This window comes from Podarcis cretensis (genome assembly GCF_951804945.1).
Source record: "Podarcis cretensis genome assembly, chromosome: 13".
NCBI lineage: Eukaryota > Metazoa > Chordata > Lepidosauria > Squamata > Lacertidae > Podarcis > Podarcis cretensis.
In genome coordinates this window covers 36,574,556-36,595,565 of record NC_137182.1, presented here as the reverse complement: position 1 = coordinate 36,595,565, position 21,010 = coordinate 36,574,556, and the positions used below count along the sequence as shown (strand labels likewise).

Genomic DNA, 21,010 nt, shown 5'->3' with positions numbered 1-21,010 from the left:
ACAAACTACGGCTCCCAGAATTCTTTTGAAGGAGAGACTGTTCTTTAAACGCCTGTGGTGTGCAGGCAGTGGAAAGGGTGAATCGGGATTGAATGGAGGTGGGCTGGAATTTTGACGTGTGACCGCTGCTGGAGAAAACCCGTGTGCACGGGGAGCACAAAACCCACAATAAACACCCACTTGGAAGCTGGCAATGTGGAAGGTACAGAAGCGAAGTACTTTACTCCCGAAGTTGCTCTCAGAGCAAACTACTCCTGCACAACAGGAGGTGCTCTCGGTAGTGCTTTGAGCAGAGTTGGAAATCTGAGGCTGTCACGTGCAGCCTGTGTTGGCGTTTACTTAGAATTGTAAACTTGGGAGGGACACGGAGGGTCATCTAGCTTATCCCCCTTGCAATGCAGGAATCTTTTTGCCCAACGTGGGGATGGAACCCAGAACCCTGAGATCCAGTCTCTGCAAACGTGTTTTAACTCCCTCCCTTCCGCGGGGGCATAATTTGGAAACGTCTGGAAAGCAGAAAGAGAAGTTATTCTCCAATTCCATACAAATCTACTCCGAAGTAAGTCTCATTGAGTCCAATAGGACTTGCGGTACCGAGACAGGAATGGAACAGAATCCTGAGCCACACGCTTCTGATGTTAATGCGGTACAACTGAGTCGCTTTTCATTGTCCTTTTTTGCGGGGGAGGGGGATTGTTTAAACAAGAACGGGGGTTCGAATCCGACTGGACGTCTTTGTCTCGAATAGAAACCCGTTTCCCTCCCAGAGCCCCCTGGACTCCTCCCCATAGTCTCAAACACGCCCCACATTACTGCCCCCCTTTCTCCCCTCCCATTTCCTTCCCCCTGTCCCGTGCTGGAATTTGCTCCCCCTCCCTTTCCATCCTGCATCCCATCAGAGGACAAGCAACTTGGAAGAGGTCTAGGTGTCTGGGAGGGGGCTCCCGCCCCAAATCCACGCTCCCGCCCCAAAGTCTCCTGCCCCGAGATCAAGGTGAGGGGCGCACGGAAATGTATTTATAATTGGGGGGGGGGGGAGGGATGTGTCGAACCAGGGATATTTTGATGGGTATAAAAAGCCCGAGGAGACTCCCTCCTTGGGGGGAGGGGATGATTTCTGCTGTATTGCAATATTTTTCTGGGTCCCATAGAACTAATTCTGCCCACCCCAAAGCCTCTTACTGCAAGATCAGGGGGGCAGGGAGAAATTTGGCAGCTGTAGTTAGTTACTTTCCTCCAGAGGTATTGGTACTTTGTTGAAAGAAAGACGAAAGAAAGAGATCTAAAGGCTCCTTTCATGTTATTTTGCTTTTCTCCCATTTCGTCCCCCCCCCCTTTAGGGAAATAATTTAAGGGAGAGCGGGAATGGGTGTGCGTTTTAAAAGCCCATCACAATTTTATGGGTTATTTTACTGTAAGGAATATATTTTCGACCAGTTCAGATCCTGGAATTTAACATTCTTGTTAAATCCAGAACGGTGGCGGGTGGGGAGGTTTGGATCGTGAATTGGGAAGGTGGGTCTGGAATGTGGGTTATGTTTTATTTCTACAGAATGGGTTTTGCTGAAAAAATGGAAAAGGAACTCTGTCGAGTGGCAAAAAGGCAAGGAATGAGGGTAAGGGTGGGGTGGGGTAGCTTTAGCAGGAAAGACCTACAGGGTGGGGAGCGTTTGACTAAGGAAAACTTGGCAATTGCTTTTTACGTGGTCTGGGGATAAACATTGCCCGTCTTCTTTCTCCCCTTCATGTACCTTCATCTTCAGCACACATGATAGCAGGAGATGTGTTGCCCTACAGGAAATCTGTAATCTGGGCCTGGACATGGGGACTTTCCCACCCCCAGTTCGTTTGTTGTTTATTTATTTAGCTTTCCCTAAATCAGATAATTTACCTGCTTTCCCACCACTTCCTTAGCCGCTTCGTCTGAAGGGGATAAATCAATGTTTTATGTATTTACAGTTATTTTCCTAAAAAATAAAATTAAACAGTGTTATACTCTTAGTTGTTTTGATACTTAAAACATGGTACGCTCTCCATTTAAATGGGACAAAAAAATAATAATAAAACGGTTCCCAAGCTTGACCGCATTCGTATTTTTTATTGCAGTAATTTTCAAGAGGAGGTAGGAAACAGGCAAACCTTTAAAGTTAAAAGTACATAAATACAGCATTGTTCTTTTTAAAAAGCAGAGCATATGAACATTGGGAACCAAAAATAACTCCCTCCAGATGTCCAGAGGTTACGATTTAAGGTTGTTTGTGTTTGTGGGGAAGATTTTGCCATTCTCTTGATAGGCCTCTCAACTTTTTTTGGCTGTTAGGGAGCTGCTTGAATTCAAACTCCCCTCAGTTCTGCCTGAATACACAGTTCCCTTGCTACTGGCATGATATAGAAAGGACATAAGGGGCCATTGCTCCTATGCCCAGCCCCGCAAAAATTCAAAACTATGTCTAATCATCGTCCAGAAGCATCTTTATTTCTGACCAGCCTACTGATTCTGCACACTTTAGAAGCCATAGTGAGACAGGACTGTGTAGTGGTTAGACTTCAGGGAGAGACCCGAGTTCAAATCCCATCTCAGCCATGAAATTTTGGCCAGAACTTAGCCCAGCCTACCTCACAGAGGGGTTGCCAGGATGCAATTGGTGAGAGTCCTTTAGCCACCCTTTGCTTTTTGAATAAGATAAACAAAAATTTGTACAAAATTGTACAAACCAATGTGCCAGGCCTGAAGGCCATAGCCACCAACTTGTTTGCTTTGATTAAATAGGGGGGTGAGCATTTAAAATTTTCAGTATTTCCAAGAGACGGTCTTTAAACTTTATGTAGAATCCACAAAACCATTTCTAATGCTAACCAGGCCTTGACCTGCCCATCCTCCCAGTTAGGCCTAGGAATTTTACCTCGGCCTGTTCGTTTGGAGTCTCCCAACTCTGAAATGCTCGTTTTTGTCTGAGGAAAGGCTTCCTTTCATATAGATTAGCCTAATCACAGTTTGGCTGAAGTGGCACGGGGGGGGGGGGGGGACGGCCGTTTCTCTGAATTTTTTCAGTGAGAGAGACTTCATTTTATTTCATATTGTGTGAGTGACACTGAGTAACACCACCTTAGTAGTTCTTAATTATAACAGTTGTATCCTATCACCCCTCCAAGGGGATCAAGGTGGCATACATAGTTCTCCCTCTTAATTTTTATTATTATTTGAATTTAAAGGGAATAAAAACCCCAATAAATTGCTTGTGGGATCCCAGCAGACTTTTACACCTTCCCTCTCCTCCTCTCTCTAGCTCCCTTGCAGTCCCAAGCCCCACAAAGCAAATTAGGGGAAGGGGAGGAAGCTGTGAGGGAGACAAGAGGAGGATAGAATCCTATTGCATGGACAGCTTTGGATACGTCACTTCATTGTTTTCATAGGGGACCAGGATTGCCTATGAATTTCTTCCAACTGTATTGTAAATGCTCATATATGAACGTTCCAGAATCACAGCATGTTGTTTTCGTTTGCCCCCCCCCTTTCCAGACACATCCACCATGGGGGTCAGCCGCGGCTGCTTGCTGTGCGTTAAAGTGAAGATGTTCGTCTTCAACCTCATCTTCTGGGTGAGTTGCATTGGGTCTGTGCACCTCCCCTCAGACAAGGTTGTGTGAAAGTCAAAAAAATCTTCATCGGATAGCCTTTCTGTCTACATCTGACCTGGGGACTCCCAGGATTAGTGGGAAGGGCTTATGGGCCTGTTATTCACGGCAGGACATTTCTCTTTTAATAAATAAGTAACAAGTTGCCCTACAGGTTTGTAAGAATGAACAAGAGGGAAAGTGCATCTGTGTGTTAAAACGCTGTCATTTTATAGCAAACCAAAAATCTGCCTGTAGACTGCCTGAGAGACCCCGCTCTCCACTATTGGTTGAACCGCTTGTGATGTCACAGAAGTTTCATCGGCATTGTAATGGGCAAGGGGGTGTCAGCAACAGAATGTTGACAGCTGCTTTATTTGTTCCAATAAAAACTTGGCACAGGATTGGGAGTCAGGAGGAACTAGGTCTTGTTTGTGGGAAGGGGCTGAACTGAGAGCTTTTGCGGCTGGTGAGTGGAGACTCAGCCGATGATCTCTTCCACAACAGCATCCTGGATGGAGGTGGGGGGAGGTGGTACCATCAGAGGTGGGGAACCTCAGGTCATGCACATCTCTCCAGACCTCTCTACTTGACCCTCAGGACTCTGCCCAAGCCACACCCCTCACTAGCCTTGATCTTCACCCTCCTCTAGTGATTCTACATGCCTGGCATGTGTCCCCGAACAGTGATATAGCTTGCCTTCTCTCCCCGTAGCTTGGCGGCTGTGGGGTGCTTGGCGTGGGCGTATGGCTGGCTGTGACCCAGGGCCGCTTTGCCACCTTGTCGTTCTCGTTCCCGTCTCTGTCGGCAGCGGGGCTTTTCATGGCGACTGGAGCCATCATCATGGTTGTGGGCTTCCTCGGATGCTTGGGGGCGGCCACAGAGCACCGCTGCCTCCTGCTGACGGTAAGAGGCATCTCTCCACTGGGTGTTACATTGGGGAGGGGGTGAGTGTAAGAGATTCGGATTAAATTGGTGCAGAGGTGTCTAATGAGATCTTCAGTAGGAGAAGGTGCCCGGCAGAGAAATGGCTTAATTCAAAGCACAGTTTCTCTACAGAACCTATGTTAAATGCAAGAATGCTCAGCCCTGCTTTGGAGCATAGGCAGAGTGCAGTCATCAGTAGGAAGCAGAAAAGTGAATTTCTGAGATGCTGTGGACAAGATGGGGTCCAAGAGGTGCATTTTTCTGTGCATAAAACTATTGGGAGCAGTAACATACCTTCGCTTGTGGGACATCTTGCTTTAGATATGTTGTTGTTTTCAACTTTTCTTCCTGATTGTGACTTGGCTGGCTGGCTTGAGCGATGCAGAGCTGTGGGTTCCGCATGTATCTTTCAGCCATGCCAGTGATCTCTGCTTGAGGCGGCAACGTGTGCTATTCATTCAACTGTGGGTGGCTGGGAGGAAGGAGGGCTTGCAGGGTTAGTTGAACCAGAGGGCCTGATTGCATGTATGTGATCCTATGCAATCAAGTATGGAGCGGGGGGGGGGGGGAGTGCGGAAGTGGGGCCACACTTTTTTCAGAGATGCACATATCTGTAAACACAAAACTGTGTTGTATGAGGCTTTCTCCTTCTCCCTGTAATTGCTGATTTGGGTATATCTCTTCCCTAGTTCTTCCTGGTCCTCTCCACCCTCTTCCTGCTGGAGCTGGTTGGGTTGCTGGTTTTTGTCACCTGTAGGGACAAGGTAAGGACCTTCCTCACCCCGTATGTAGAATGAGGATGGTGAGATCCAGTTCATTTGGGCAACCTGCAGTCTGCAGGCCACATTCAGCCATCACAGGCCTGCAGTGCAGCCCCCGCCCCTTGCCACTGCTGAGTGCACACTCTGATACAAGATAGTTTACTTAAAGATGCCATTATAATACTGGCAGCTCCCTGTAGCACCCGTGCTCTTAACAGATGTGTATGCAGAGAGGAAACTGATTCAAACCATGAGCCTGTCCCAATTCTTGTGGAATGAGGAAAGAGCCCATTGTATAGACCTCATGAATCATCATCCTGCACCTCCCCGCCACACCCCATATACTTCTTCAAACTTTGGGGTCTGCCAAGCCTGCTGATACTTTCCCACTTGTTAATGGATGGTGCCATTTTTGGCTACATTAGGAGCCACACTCAGACATTGAGTTTGCTTGTATCATGTATACGGAACAGTTGCATAGTGGATAAAGTTATTTGAGTTACATGCTTTCTTAAGATAGCAGGTTTTAATTCGTCCTTGGAATTTGGAATATTGCACCATTTCATTTAGGGTGGTATCTTCCAGAAAGAGGTCTGGAACCCACGGAATTAGGAAGTGAGGGAAAAGAGAAGGGAGTTTTAAAAAAGAGTGGGGGCTGGACTTCAGACTGTTGGAGTGAACTACTTGGCAAAGTCTCCACCCCTAACTTGAACATCGGAGGGTTTCCCGATACTCCTCCAGTTTGGAGAAGTTCAGAAGAAAAATGGCAGGGCAGGGTTTCCATCCAACTTTGAATAAGCACCATGAGGGCTGTGCTTGCCCCATGAAGTCGAAGTCATAATCTAGTCTCTGCATCACTCTTACCATCACACACACAAGTGCTGGTGGTCCATTGGGTCTGCTTATTTTGTCCTTTCTCTAGTTTGATAGATATGCCCAGTCCAATCTAAAGGAAGGACTTCAGCTGTATGAGACAGAGGGAAATGTGGGCTTAACCAGAGCATGGGACGTTGTGCAGAATGAGGTGAGTGTTACACACACACACACACACAGTTTACAGTACTTCCAAATGGTCATCAGCCACATCCTAGCAAATCCAGGCTGCTCAACTAAAGCTGATTTTGAGTTCTTGTGCAACAAACCCACTTCCCTAATAGATTGGGATTTTTTTGCAAGAAAGAGGTGGGGGAAAGGTAGTAGGAAGTATGTGATGGGGCTTGCATCATGCATTGCCATCTAATCTGCCCACAAACAGGTCATCTGGAACAAATTTTGAGAGCTAAGAAACAGCCAGGGAGATTTTCCCCACTTTAAGCATCCTCATCCCATTTTGGAAGAGGCCCCCCCCCCCCGCCCCGTGTGAGACTGATTTCTCCCCTTGCTTCCCAGTTTCGCTGTTGTGGGGTGCAGAACTACACAGACTGGTTTGAGGTCCGCAACAGAACGTGGGTTCCGGAATCCTGCTGCTTGCAGCAAAGTGACATCTGCCAAGTGGACAGCGCCAGCTGGTGGAAGGAGGTGAGACGGCAGCAGGAGTTGCCCTCAAGGAACAGAGAATCCCCTACGGCTGTGGGTTCCACATTGGGTTGTCCACTGACCCCCCCTCCAGGAATGCTTGTGTCCTGAGCAAGTGGCAAATGGCTAAATGCAGGGTCCGATTACCAAGGCTGGCCTGCACTAAATCCCTCCAGCAGACCTCTTTCTCGGAGCTGTTGAGGTTGAGAGGGCCTTTGACACTCTGTCCTGCGACAAATGTATCAGCTTCTGGCTTTTGACCGTAGGTTCTCACCTCCCACTCTGACTATACAACACACTCAAAATTACTTGTGTGCTGTTGTAACTTCATGGCTTATCCCAGTGAATCCTGAGAACTGTCACTCAAGGAGGTGCTGAGACTTCTCTGTTTTTAACATTTTGTGCATTAAATCTTAAGCTGTCTCAGGAAGGAGGGAATGATGAAACCAGAAGGGGAAGGGGTTCCTAGTCTTTGGTGGTCTACAGACCAGCACATGACTTTTATGAAGCCCCCCAAAATTTCAAGACTAGCTACTCTGTGTGTCTTCTTGCTGTTAGCAATATGCAATAAGACAGAGGGCCTTTGTGGATTGCTTTTCCTGAGGAAAGCATCCTAGTCCACCACCCCTCTTTTGATGTTTCAACCCAACTGAGTTTTGGTGACGGCTGCAGCGATGTCTTTGATTTGCTTCATTAATGCCGCTTCTCAAAGCTGTCATGTTAATTTAACTCATCTTTTTAACTGTGAGATTTTCTTGCTCTTTTTTTTGAGCAGGATGGCATATCTGCTTTATGATTTTTAAAACGTCATGTTGTTTATACTTAAAAGTCGCTAATGAGAAGCAGGCTATAAATATATTGGGGGGGAAACAACAACACCTAGTCCAGGCTGTAGTATGGATACATCCAATTTTATTTAGTTATCTTCCTCCCTTCCCCAATATATTTTACTCTCAAAAGACTTACATAAAAGGAGAGTGGCGGTCAGCCTATTAGTGTGACCAGTTACCAGCTTGGGTTGCTGCAGTTTTAACAATATAGGCAAATTAGAACAGGTTCAGAAAAGAGCACTGAAGATGACCCGCTGCATGGAAAATAATCCTGGGAAGAAAAGTTGAAGGAACCGGGTATGTTTATTCTGTTTATACTGAGAGGGGTGTGTGTGTGTGTGTAATAGCCCTCTTCGAGGAGAAGTGCTGTCACATAAAGCAGAGGCAGGGAAATTCAGGGTCAAATGCAGCCTGCCAGGCCTATCTGTCTGTTGAAATTTTCCTCAGCTTCATCCCTCACTGGTGCTGCTTCGTATCTAGAGTGTTTTTGCCTGACTGTAGTATGTCCTTGAACTCTCCTAATGCCTGTTGCTTGTCTGGATGGAGGACAGAGAGGGGTGACTGTGCAGAAACCAGTCTAGTTACTGTACAGTGGTAGAATTTACTTTCATTCCTTCACCCATCCTAGCCTGCAGCTCCCAGCCAGTTGCCAAGAAGAAAATGCAGCTCTCCTGCTGGCAAAGGTTCCTGTTGCAGAAGAAAGGCTTGTTCACTTCAGCCCAGTGGATAAGAAGGGGGGAGACTTTAAGTTATAGGAGCTGATTTGGGCTGACTATTCAGTTTAATACTCAACCCAAATATTCAACTGATTGATGGCAAGCGCAGTTCCACAATGGAACAAATGATCCAGAGTTCCTACTAGAAACAGCTTGCATGTTAAATAAACATTAGATTAAATGGAAGACGACATTTTTTCGGTGCACAGGAGTGTGATCAACCCAGATCGGAGGCACTGCCTCTTCTTGCCAGCGCTCTCTGGTGACCATGTTTGTTTTGTGCTCTATTCCCCTAAAGCCCTGTTACGAGAAGGTGAAACGCTGGCTAGGAGAGAATATATCAGCCATGGGCATCTTTGCCGCCTGCATCATTGTTGTCCAGGTGAGCAAGAAGGAACAGCCATGGGAGGGGACACGCCTGACCTGAGTAACTGCTGAGGCCGCTCTGGTGCAACAACACATGTGCCACCCATTACCATCAACACAAGAACAGAAGGTGGGGTTGTCTGCAGGGGACCACAGAATAGGATGCAGCCAGGGCAGGAATTCTTTCCAACACTGGCCATGGTCCCACAGGGAGTAAATAAATAAATTGGAAGCAACACGTAAACTGGTGCAATCTGTGCTTTCAAAAGGCATCCCCCTTTAGGAGAGAACACTGTCCAGGAGGATGGTTTCCTGACTGGGAAAAGACCACATAGAAGCTGCCCCTGCCACCTCCAGTTTGTACAAAATGGGCCAAGAAGCAGGTGACTGGGAAGCCTGAAGCCAGGATATTGGCTCATTTAATAGAGTCTATGCAGAGTTAGCCAATATGGGGCCTTTTAGAAGTTGTGGACTAGAACTCCCATCAGCCCCAGGCAGCATGGCCAGAGGTCACAGGTGATGGGAATTGTAGTCCAAAATATCTAGAGGGCAGCCCATTGGCTACACCTGGTCTACACGGACAGGCAGCAGCTTTCCAGCCTTTTAGACAGCCCTGCTTGGAGATCCCGGGTGGTTGGACCTGAGACCTTATGCTCAGCATTCCTACATTTTAGAGGCAGCAGCGAGGATGGGAGTTCAGGAGGCAGCATCTTAATTCCAATAATGTAAGGAAGTGACATGCTGGGCTGGGACTCTTCTGCCCCCAATTTTTGTTGTCAGTCTGACCTGATTTATGTCTCTCCAGGTCTTGGGCATCGTTTTCTCCATGCTGATGTACTGCCAGGTGCGGCGGGCAGAGAAATACTATGACTGAGTCCCATCCGAGTACATTCTTCATGCCTCCGTCTTTGTGGCTCAGAAGCAGCACCAAGGGGATTCCTAGCTCCTTTAGGGCACCCACTTTCCCTTGCTTCCTCTCCCTTTCGCTTTCTTCCTTATTTGAGAGCCGTAGGCCTTTTGCTAAAGACCATTTCTGCCATTAGGCTCCTGCCATATCTGCTGGGAGAGGAAGATACCCCTCCTTCCCTCTGAAGGACCTCGTTTTTTGCTAAATCTTTCATTGTGCATACCTCTTTTCAGGCCTAGAGTGGGATTATATTTCCTTTCATCTTAGCCTACATAATCCCCCACCCCACCCCTATATTTTACATTGTGATTCTGACACCTACCCGCCCTTTGCCCTTCAATCTTGTTGCTTTTGTATATAACAGAACTATACCAAGCACCAATAAAGCAATTAATCCCTTTCAGTCACTCTATTTATTTCCTGCTGCACATTTGTATTTTGGGCTAGGGGTGAAGAGTGACAGCTGTTCAGAGTTCTTCATTGCTAACTCTCCATCAGCCCAAATGGCAAGTGATTTTATGAATGAGGCGATCTCCCCTTTGAGGGAGGGGGGATATAAACAGAAGAGGGAAAATATATAATGGGGCATGTTTCTCCCCCTCCTGTTTTGCTCCGCTCACAGGTCTGGATGAAGGTAGCCGGTGGTACAGGAAGAGGTCTTCCACAAAGGCCTGCCATCCCACCACCTTTCTGGAGATGTAAACCCCCCCCCCTTCTAACTCACTTCCTGTCAATCAGACAATACAGCAAAAGAGTTGGTAAAAGACAGCTTTTTTTAATTATTATTATTATTATTATTGGCTTGTAGGTTTGCAGGAAGGAGAAAAAAATACATCCTCTCCCTTCCAATTCACCAATCATCTTTGGACAAAAATAGAGGGCCAGGGCCACAAAGCGCCCTTGAAAAATCTGATACAAAAGTATTATGCTGGGGCAGCGAGGGGGTGGGTGGAAGATAAACGGAGGGGTGTAGGTGACTCCTAGAGCCGCTTTTACATCCCGCCTGCCATGAGAGCAGCCTCACTTTTGCACCACCCCTCCCCCCAAGAGGGAAAAAAGGACCCTGAAGTACCGCTCCTGGAAATTGGGAGAGAGCTATGCATGGGGAAAGTGGGGGAGGGGGAGGTGGGGCAAGCAGAAAACGACAGGATTCCTTCCCCCACCACTGCTGCCCTGCTCTACAAAGGGTCAGTTAGGTCAAGTGTATAGACAAACCCAGCTTATGTGCAAAGGATATTTTAAGACACTTATTTTGGGAGGAAGAAAGAAAAAAAGGGGGGGCTTGGGGAACTAAGGAAGGGAACCCACCGCAGCCAGATGCTGGGGTAGACTGGAAGGGTTGATGGTGGTGGCAAGAACAGATATGGGGGTGTATTTGTTGTCAGTATCCGTCCGTAGTGTTCCATTTCCCTCTTCTATGTGTCAGGGACCCCTCTCAGAAAAACAACAACAACTGTACCTCTTCAATTAGATAGGATAGAAGGGGAAAGTGGGACAGAATTTCTGGCGTGGAGAGGAGACAATTGGACCCTCCACGCCAGCTGTAGTGTGGAGATTGAGGTCATCACTTTAATTTAAAGCTTGTGGGAGCTCAGGAAGGTTAGGGTGGGAAAAGAGAGGGGTGGGAATTCGAGTTGTATGGCTTGAGGGGAGCTTCCAACCCTGTCCACCGATTTGAATGTGGGGGGGGGGAGAAATAAAAGGGCACAAACAGAGGAAGGGGCAGGACAAAGGGCCACCAGATCCATTAGTATTTCCGCTGTAGTTTCTGGAAGTCGCTCGTGTTGAGGCGTGGCCGAGGCAGGTCCCCAAACATCTCTGTGCCATCTGACACCCTCAGCACCAGAGCTCGCATGCTGGCAGCAATTTTCTCCAGGTCGGGGGACGAATGCTGTATTGAGGAGCAAGGGAGGGTAAGTCAGGTGGAGAAGTCTTCGTTATTTGTTTTAAATTATTACGTAAGTCACCAAAACTAGATCACTCCCATCCTACATCTAAATTCAGATCTCTACCTAGAAGAGCTTTTCGACAGAAGCACCCACTGGGAGTCTGGAGGTTCTGCCACCCAACTTCCAAAGTCTATGCATTCTACTCTAAGACATACAACTCCAAATTGAGACTCGGTGTATTTCTTTTCTTCTCTGTTGTCAATGCTTATAACGCAGAACAATATAAAGGCATCAGGGCAGTGCATGACAAAATTAAGCACCATTTAAAAAATAACAGGTCAATCAAGGATGCTTTAAGCCACCATATAGGCCTGGTGGTATAAGAATGTATTCCAGAAACACCTGAAAGTTAACAGGGGTTTTTTGTTGTTTTTTGTGTTCCAAAGCATGGGACTAGTGACACTAAATGGCCAACTCCTAGTGGAAGCCATTTGGCCTTTTTCGTAACCCAAGATACACCCCCTTCCTTGAGATCCTTCACCTACTTTGCTTTCTGGCTCACACTAGTTGCAAGCGGCTCCAGCACCCAGGCCGCCCCCTAAGTCTCCCTCTTCTCCATCAAACCGGTCTCAGGCATTATCCTTTGCTCAAGCACCATTAAAAAAAACACCATTGCTGATTTCCGCGTAAAGTACACATCACACAATTGTCTGCCAAAATCATGAGGAGGGCGAAAGGGCTGTGGAGCACTTACAGGCCTCACCTCGCTCACTTCTGACTTTTATCCCGCTGGCCACACACATTCAAAGCCTATATTTGCAATCGTAAGAACTTGATTTTTAAAGAAAGCAAAGTAAAGCTGAGACTCCTTGCCTGCTGATTTAACGCAATCGACATTCGTTTCTGTGCATTCAAGCTGCAGCCACAGGATATGTGCAGCCCCAGCCACTTACAAAAGCTACAGTGACACCTGTAGGAACTGGGGGGGTTGAACTTTTTGCAAATGTGGCCCCAGCATCTTTCCAGCAGCGACCCTACCACCCTGCTGGAAGATGTGTTTTTCTGGAGCTTACCCACCAGCCGAACCCTACACACCTGTCTTAAAAAGGAAGGGAGAGAGCTCTGGAGTGTACCCCCCCCCAAAAAAAATATATATCTGCCTTTCTAACACACATTCTCAGTTCCTACCCACCTTGCTGTTCTCTTCATCAGAGGATCGCATCTCTTGCCGTTGCTCCTTGAAGCCCCAGATAGGCACTGAGACAGGTAAGGACTTGGCATACTGATGGCTGAGGGGTGGAGGGGCTGCCTGGCCAGGAGCCTCCTCACTTAGACTCCCATCTGGGAGAGAGAAATGGGGGGAGAAAAATGGGTCAGAAGGAAGGAAGGAAATAAAAAGAAATGAACCATCAGAAAGTATCCTCCTAGCTACAGGAGGGAGGGATAACATCACTCTCACAGGAACTATGCTTCCATTTATTCCAAATTCCTAAAACTCACTAAGGCAGTGCCTCTCAAACTTGGATCCTCAGCTGTTGTTGGACTACAACTCCCATAATCCCTGACCACTGGTCCTGTTAGCTGGGGATGATGGGAGTTGTAGTCCAACAACAGCTAAGGACCCAACACTGCAATGAAAAGGTTGTATGTTTTTTTACAGACGAGTGATGTTGTTTTGCAGCACCCCATGAAACCTCCGGCTTTTGCTGACATAGCATGCACATAGCATGAGAAGGTAGGTTCAGTTTTGGCCGGGAGAGGCCTGAAGAGAAACTCCACTAGAGGAAGCCAGGCATGCACATTTCAAGCAAATGTCTCCTTTCTACTGTATAAAGTCCCTGAGATGCCTCCCTTATCTTTTGTAAATTTAGCAGTAACAAAAGAGTGCCAGGCTCCCTTCCGGAAGTGTTCAACCAAGAAAAAATCTCCTAAATGTTACTCCTTTCCTTTGCCCACCAGTTCTTGCAATTACTAGATCAAGTGGTTCCCAATGGCCTGAGGCTCTTGTCAGAACAGCCCAACATATTTGCTGATCTCTTTTCCCTACCTCACTGGGACAGCAAAATTAGATGCATCTCTAAAAGCCATTTTGCAAGGTTTTTTAGACAGACTCTTCCCGGCTTGCCTTACAGTTTGTAAGATGAACATGGAGCTTCCATGTTCCAAGGCAGTATCTCCAGGTCTGTTGCCGGGTGCTACATCTTAAGAGATATGTGATATTTGGAGCCAAGTTATCAGGAGGTGGTCTGCCCACTTGCAAGCTTTCCAGAGACATCTGCTTTGACTTTGCTAGAGGTAGAACAAAAGGACTATGGGGACATTTGGCTGGGAAAGGCAATTCGTTTGTCATTAGGATGCACATAACTTCTGCTGCCACCTCCCTTCAAAACCCTGGTAGAATAAAAAAAGTTAATGAATGTATGAAGCAACAGAGCCCTACTCCTTGTACCCATTGTTCACATCTATTGTTTCCTTCCTCCAAGCCGCTCAAAGCAGCAAGTGTGGGGACTGGGGGAGGGTCACCTCTTTTATCCTCATAGACCACCTTGTTAGGTAGGCTAGCCTGGCCCAAGGTCACCCAGCGAGCTTCAGGGCCAAGCAGGGATTAAAACCCAAGTTTCTCTGGTACACTCTCACCACTTCACTTCTCTGACTGCTGATCCTCTCTGATGCCCCACAAGGAAGATCCTGACAAACAGAGAGGGGATGTGGGAAAAGTTGCTCCCTCAAGATACCTATAAAGTCTTGAATGAATCCAGGCCTAATGCAATCAGCAGGGACGTGGGTGGCGCTGTGGGTTAAACCACAGAGCCTAGGACTTGCTGATCAGAGGGTCGGTGGTTCGAATCCCCGTGACGGGGTGAGCTCCTGTTGTTTGGTCCCAGCTCCTGCCAACCTAGCAGTTCGAAAGCACCTCAAAGTGCAAGTAGATAAATAGGTACCGCTCCGGCGGGAAGGTAAACGGCATTTCCGTGCACTGCTCTGGTTCGCCAGAAGCGGCTCAGTCATGCTGGCCACATGACCTGGAAGCTGTACGCCGGCTCCCTCGGCCAATAAAGCGAGGTGAGCACCGCAACCCCAGAGTCGGCCACGACTGGTCCTAATGGTCAGGGGTCCCTTTACCTAATGCAATCAGCAGTATCTTGGCTTCTTCCACATTTGCAGTCAACATAGTACGTACATTGTGGGAAGCTGGCAGAGGGAGTGAAGAGACTTAAAAAAAAAAGTGGGAGATTCAGCTGCCGCTCACCGTCAGTGCTCTCCAGATCAGAGTCGAAGAAAGGCTCATATTCCTGGCTTGGAGAATCCTCGTCCATCACAAACAAACCTGGAAGTGAATTAAAAACAAAACAGAATTAGATCTCGCTGAGTTGTATGCACAGGGACCCCCTATTTGAACATGAGAAGTAGCCGTTCTGGGACTGCTTATTGAGCGATCCACACAGTTACGTCTGGAGAACCCCCCCCCAACCCCCAATTATACTGGGATCCCTCACTAGTTAGGTACAGCTATATTTTGCTTCATGTTCCATCTCTCAACTGAGAGATGCAAGTGGCAACTGTAAGCAAAGCGTCTTCCCCTTCCTGTGGCAACTTTAAAAACTAAGAACCCATTTGATCAGGTCAATGGCTCCTCTAACCCAGCATTCTGCTCCCAAGAGTGGCCAACCAGATGCCTTGTGGGAAACCTACAAGCACAGGAGAGGACTCCCACATGGTGGTTTCCAGCAACTGGTTTTCAGAAGCATTATTATCTCCAGCTGCGGAGGCAGAGAATAGACAGCATGGATCATAGCCATTGAGAGCCCTCTCCTCCATGAATCTGTACAATCCTCTTTCATTTTTTCATTTTTTAATTAAATTTTATTAAATGTTACCAAAAAACAAATAAAAAGAAATAGAACAATACATAACCATACATAAAAACATTTTGTCTACACAATTTTCCAGAATGCAGACTAGAAAAGAAGAAAGACAAAAGATAAAAGATAAAAGAAACAAGAAAAAGAATGAAGAGAAAAAATACTTTTCATAATCAATTATTCCAAATTCATACTTCAAACATTACAATATTTAAATCCTAGTTAAAATATTATAAAAGACTTCCACCGCATTCACCACACGTCTCTTGGTTATCTAATTCACCTTTACATCTGTTCTTCAGTCACTTCCTTTCCTTAAATTCTTTTGTAGTCCATCTAATCTTTGTATTCTCAGTATTCTTCACAAGGTATTCTCAGTATTCTAAGCACAACCAAACTTTCGTGTTTGATCCCTGTTTGCATAAATATTCATTTAAGCATTCCCATTGTTTCTGTACCATAGTTTTAGATTTATGCCTTATTATATCCGTCAATTTTGCTAACTCCAGATACATAGTTTACTTAACCATTCCCTTTTTGTTGGGATGTTATTTCCTTTCCAGTAACTGGCCACCAGCATTCTCGCTGCTGTTTTTGGGTATAAGGTAAAGGTAAAGGTACCCCTGCCCGTACGGGCCAGTCTTGACAGACTCTGGGGTTGTGCGCCCATCTCACTCAAGAGGCCAGGGGCCAGCGCTGTCCGGAGACACTTCCGGGTCACGTGGCCAGCGTGACATCGCTGCTCTGGCCAGAGCCAGAGCCAGAGCCGCACACGGAAACGCCGTTTACCTTCCCGCTGGTAAGCGGTCCCTATTTATCTACTTGCACCCGGAGGTGCTTTCGAACTGCTAGGTTGGCAGGCGCTGGGACCGAGCAGCGGGAGCGCACCCCGCCGTAGGGATTCGAACCGCCGACCTTTCGATCGGCAAGTCCTAGGCGCTGAGGCTTTAACCCACAGCGCCACCTGCGTCCCTGTTTTTGGGTATAGGAATATGTTAATTTTATCTTTCGGGATATCCTTACTCAAAATTCCTAATAAGTATGCTTCTACCCTTTTGTTATATGAAACCTTTATTAATTTTTTAATTTCTTCATGGATCATTTCCCAGAATTTTTTGATCTCTGAACATGTCCACCACATATGGTATAGAGTGCCCTTCATCTTATCGCATCTCCAACATTTATTAATCGATCTATTCATTTTTGCTAGTCTGTCTATTTTAAAGCCACCTGGGCCGGTAGCCAATTTTAACATCATATACCTGCGTGGAAATCCTCACCAGATGAGGAGGTGATTTTTTTATTTTTAAAAAGCATTTCTGATTTAAGAACATACCAGAGGGAAAGGGTGGGAGAGGGGTTGTTTTTTTTCTGTGCCAAGAGGTACAGATTAAAGGACAAAGCATTTGTGTTCAGTCTCTGAAAAATACCGCATTTCTCATTATTTCCACATCAAAATATAAGCTAAAATGGGAGCTGGGACAGAGCCTGGAAACCTGACAGCCAGTTTTGCTACATCTCCTTAAGTGGCACAGAAGCAACGTTACACGAAAATCGTATTTTTCTGCGATAAAATCTGATCGCAATGTACATCAGCAGTCCAGTTTTCTGGGACGGCAACTGGACCAGCACATAGTTTAAACGATGGGATTCACTATTGCAGGATGTTAATAGTGGCACCAAACTTTAACATCTTTAAAAGGGGCTTAGACAAATTCATGGAGGATAAAGCTATCAATGGGTATTGGCAGGTGGTGTGTTTTTGGTTTTTAATTTTTTTATCGAAACTTTTCAGCATACAATACAATAAAAAACAAACTGTTCTAAATAGTAAAAAAGAAAAAGCGAAAGGCAGTGGGTGGGTGGGAATACACAGCCCTCTGTCAGGGGTAGATCTTAACCCTTGTGTCACACAATAGCGGGTGGACCCTCCCAGCTTTCACCTGGGAGCATCCCATTCATCTCCCAGGCTCCCACCCTGAGAGATCTTCCCTTCCCTGTCTCTCACACAGGGTCTTTTTCTGTTATCAAACCACCATTCCCACGAAAGTGGTCAATTCCGCAAGTTCTATCACCATAAACACCATTTGAAACACTTTTGTTTCTAGGTTGTGAGCTTGGGGCTATATTGCAACTCTTTAGGGGGCAGATTTAAAGAGTCGAAAATTATACTTTCAAGTATTGCTAAAATGGTGAAGAGCTCCTCTCCCCTTTGGGAAGGCAAGGATGGTGATGTGCTATGTGCCTGGATATGGATTCTGATCTGGGAAAAGAGCATAATCCAAAGTTGAGTTTCTGAGAAAGGGGCATCTCCTATTCAGCTGGCAAAAGCAGCACCCTACAAATACTTGTAGAGCTTGAGACGCAACTACTGCGTGCTAGGTGTCAGGAAACATCCAACAGGAGTGAAGAAAGCATTACTTTGGAAGAAGCAGATTCAATGAGAAAGCCACACCAAAATTTCAGCTCATTATCTCTGTTTATTATCTGTGCTCTGAACAAAACTAGTGCATCCTGACCAGAACAGGCAAAATACTCAGGATTTTGCAGTGAAGAAAGAAACACCAAGTTTCTAGGAGTTAAAGGCACACTTTCAGCTGTTTTCCACAAAAGGAAATCTTGATATTGCTATGGATAAACCTCATGCATGGAACAAACCCTTGTTGAGGGTGAAATAATAATAATAATGGCTTTAAACCAAGCATTATCCTATGCAGACTGATTCAGCTGAGCGTTAGTGCTGCAAAGCTTGCCTTCCTGAATTGAAAGAGGTCTGGTGGTTTCCTCTGGGGACACATCCACAGCAGAGAATGCTCCAGGCTACTTGAGAAGGGAGAGTCCTGGCAGCAGCTCCTGGGAGGCAGGAATAATGTAGGACACATTCACACCATATATTTAAAGCACTGCAATACTAAAGGGAGCTTAAGGGTAACAACTGAGAGTTGTTAAGAAACCCCTCCTCTTCTCACAGACCTATAATTCAGAGGTCCCTGGGAAGAGGGATTGATTCTTAAACCACTAAGATTTTTAAGCTCTGGGGGAGGAGTGGGGTCTCCCAACAACTCTCAGCACCCTTAACAAACTACAGCTCCCATAATTCTTTGAGGGAAGCCACAACTGTTTCAATGGTATCATTGTGATTTAAACGTATGGTGTGAATGTTGCTTTAATGAATTTACTTCTGGCTGCTGTGACTTTTTGCTTTATTTGTTAAGATGTTGCCTATCACTCCCCATTTTTAGTGATTATACAGCATTGCAATGATGCTACTATCAGCCACTGTAAGCATTTTAAGGAAAGCCGAGATAAATATTTTTTTCCCCACAAACAAACCACCGACTGCACACAGACGTACCAGTGGTGTCACTGGGATGCTCTCTCCCACCTGGCTGCTCCAATTCTGTCAATGTATTCCTGTCTCCTTCATCGTCTTCCTCTTCGTGCTCCTGGCCTCCAGAAGCCTGGGGCAAGGGCCCCTGGGGGGTAGGTGTCCTGTGTGGGGCAGGCTCATCTGAGGCATTGGTAGAGGGGCAGCTCCTGGAGTAAGACCCGTTGGTGGGACCTGGGCGGGGGGCAGAAGGAGGACGGGCAGCATAGGTAAAGGCGGTGGTCTTGTGAACCACCGCGATATCTTCGAGGTAGCGTTGAACGGCATCAGCCAGAGCCCCACTTCCATGCTGTGCGTAGCTGAAGCCACCAGGGGGTGGGGCCCTGAAGGCGGTGAGCAGCACTATCTCATTGCCTGTCTGACGCCGGTACTGTTCTGCTGCAGCAACCAGGGCCGCCCAGCTCTCCTTGTGGTTATCTGCCATGTTCGTCATCCTACAGGCAAACAAAAAAGAGAAGGGGTACACACATTAATGTTATGGAAATAGCAGCTGGGCAAACGTTAAGGGCTTTAGTTGACTGAAATATGTATTAAATTGGCTTAAGTTATGTGGATGAAACAGTACTTGAGAGGCAACCCAACGACCTTTCCTTTGGACCACACGCATGGACCATATTTGAAGAGAATTGCATATAATGCCTCTTCTAAAGCAGCACCTGCTACCAACTATTTCTGTAAGCATTTGTATCGAAACAAGAATCATTCTTATTAAAGAGAACTGCTGCTTAATCTATCATGGGCAAACTTTTGCCATTGGGAAGGCAAACTAGCACATTTAAGCAGGGAGGGTCAAGAAGCAACGTCTCCAGGGTCCCCAGAAAAGGGCAATCAGAAAAGCTACCCCTACCCAGACCCCGGGGCTCTCTTTTTGGGGGGGTGGGTAATAGACAGTGGGGTCCTTTCTAACGGGTCGCAGTGAGGGATGGAAACAGGGAGCCAGGACTCCTGGGTTCTGCTCCAGCAATACGGCAAAACGCACGTCCATCCCTTTGAGGGCGGGGGCGGCAGATCACAATATCTCCAGACAAACAACGCTAACGGGGGGAGGAGGAAGAAGAAGGGGGGTCAGACACAAACACCTTCCCCCCTCCCCTTCCAAGAAGGGCTCCAGAGGGAGGTGGGAAAGGGTTGCATTACCTGCCAGCGCCTCTCAGTTCTTCCTCCGCCGAAGCCTCCCCACCCCCCTCGGGGGCCACCACTCGGAACCCTGACCTCTCACCTTTGACCCTCCCCAAGACACTTATGGGGCCCCCTCCTCCTCCAAACAACAACCGCCTCCTCCTCCTCCTCCCCCCGGAGGCCCCGCCCACTCCCTCTGCCCTCACAAGGCATGAGAGAGGCGCCCGCACGTTTCCCGTTACGAAGATGGCGGAGCTAAAAGAGCGCAGCGCCCCTCCCTCCCTTTTAAGGGCCTGAGGGGTTTTTTCATGCCCGATTCAAAGATGGAGGCCGGAGAGCGAGGGGCTGGCCCCGCCCGGGGCTGCGGAAGGCGCCTTCTCCTCAGGCAGTCTCTGCCGCGCTCAGGGGGGAGGGGGTTGCTCTCAGGTAAGGGCCGCAGCCGAGAGCGCCCTTCCTAAAAGTGGACCGGGGGCTTCGAGGCGCTCCGTGCAAGGATGGAGGAGGAGGAGGAGGCTCGGCGCTGCCCCCTGGCGAAAACGGCGCTGCCATTTAACTTCACTCAGGCCTGAACGGCCATTAATAACGGGAAAGCCGCCCATCCTTTTTTTCTGGGGCGCTTTTCAGCTTGGTGCCTTCGGGGCAGAATCTGCACTTCGCGCGGGGAGATTCCGTTCACGGAGCACTTCCGGTTTGGCCCGGAAGTGGGTGAACCATCGCCAACAGTGTGCGTCGCTCTACCCTTTTCCTATCTCTAGCGTAAATGGCCTTCGCCTCCTCGATAAAGGCGACGGTAGGAAGCGGTTGCCCCTCCCGCTGTAGTCCTTTGCCCTATATAAAGATGGCGGGTGCGTCCACTTTCCTCTCCTCCCTCCCTCTTGTCTTTCATACGCTGTGGCGTTAATTGTTTTTTTCTGATTGCGGTTTGGTTCTAAAGTGTTCACACCCCGCATTTAAACATAAAAGCACATTTCCATTCTGAACGCATGAACTTTCCTTCCCGTCAGTGTTTGTGGTATAATCCGATTGGTGCACTTTGCCCACAGAGGGGAAAGATCTCAAAGCGGCGGCTCTCGGCGACCTTGCCCTCTACCAAGATGGCGGCAGAAGCGTCCGC

General features: G+C 47.4%; 2 protein-coding genes across 2 annotated transcripts; one reads left to right on the top strand and one right to left on the bottom strand.

Annotated features, from left to right (window-relative positions):
* The first annotated feature begins 835 nt into the window (after positions 1–835).
* Positions 836–10,040, top strand: LOC307201932 (tetraspanin-4-like). The gene is made up of 8 exons (XM_079951480.1): positions 836–994; positions 3,521–3,600; positions 4,330–4,521; positions 5,232–5,306; positions 6,226–6,327; positions 6,693–6,821; positions 8,663–8,746; positions 9,536–10,040. Exons 2-8 carry the CDS (start codon positions 3,532–3,534, stop codon positions 9,602–9,604), a joined length of 720 nt encoding a protein of 239 aa, XP_079807606.1. The 5' UTR covers positions 836–994; positions 3,521–3,531; the 3' UTR covers positions 9,605–10,040.
* Positions 10,041–10,392: 352 nt separating this feature from the next.
* AKT1S1 (AKT1 substrate 1) lies at positions 10,393–20,559 on the bottom strand. The gene is given in 6 exon segments (XM_079951479.1): positions 10,393–11,528; positions 12,719–12,867; positions 14,777–14,854; positions 18,745–19,211; positions 19,915–20,027; positions 20,029–20,559. Coding segments are annotated over 6 exon segments (1,032 nt in total). The 5' UTR covers positions 20,110–20,559; the 3' UTR covers positions 10,393–11,384.
* Between the last annotated feature and the right edge of the window lie 451 nt (positions 20,560–21,010).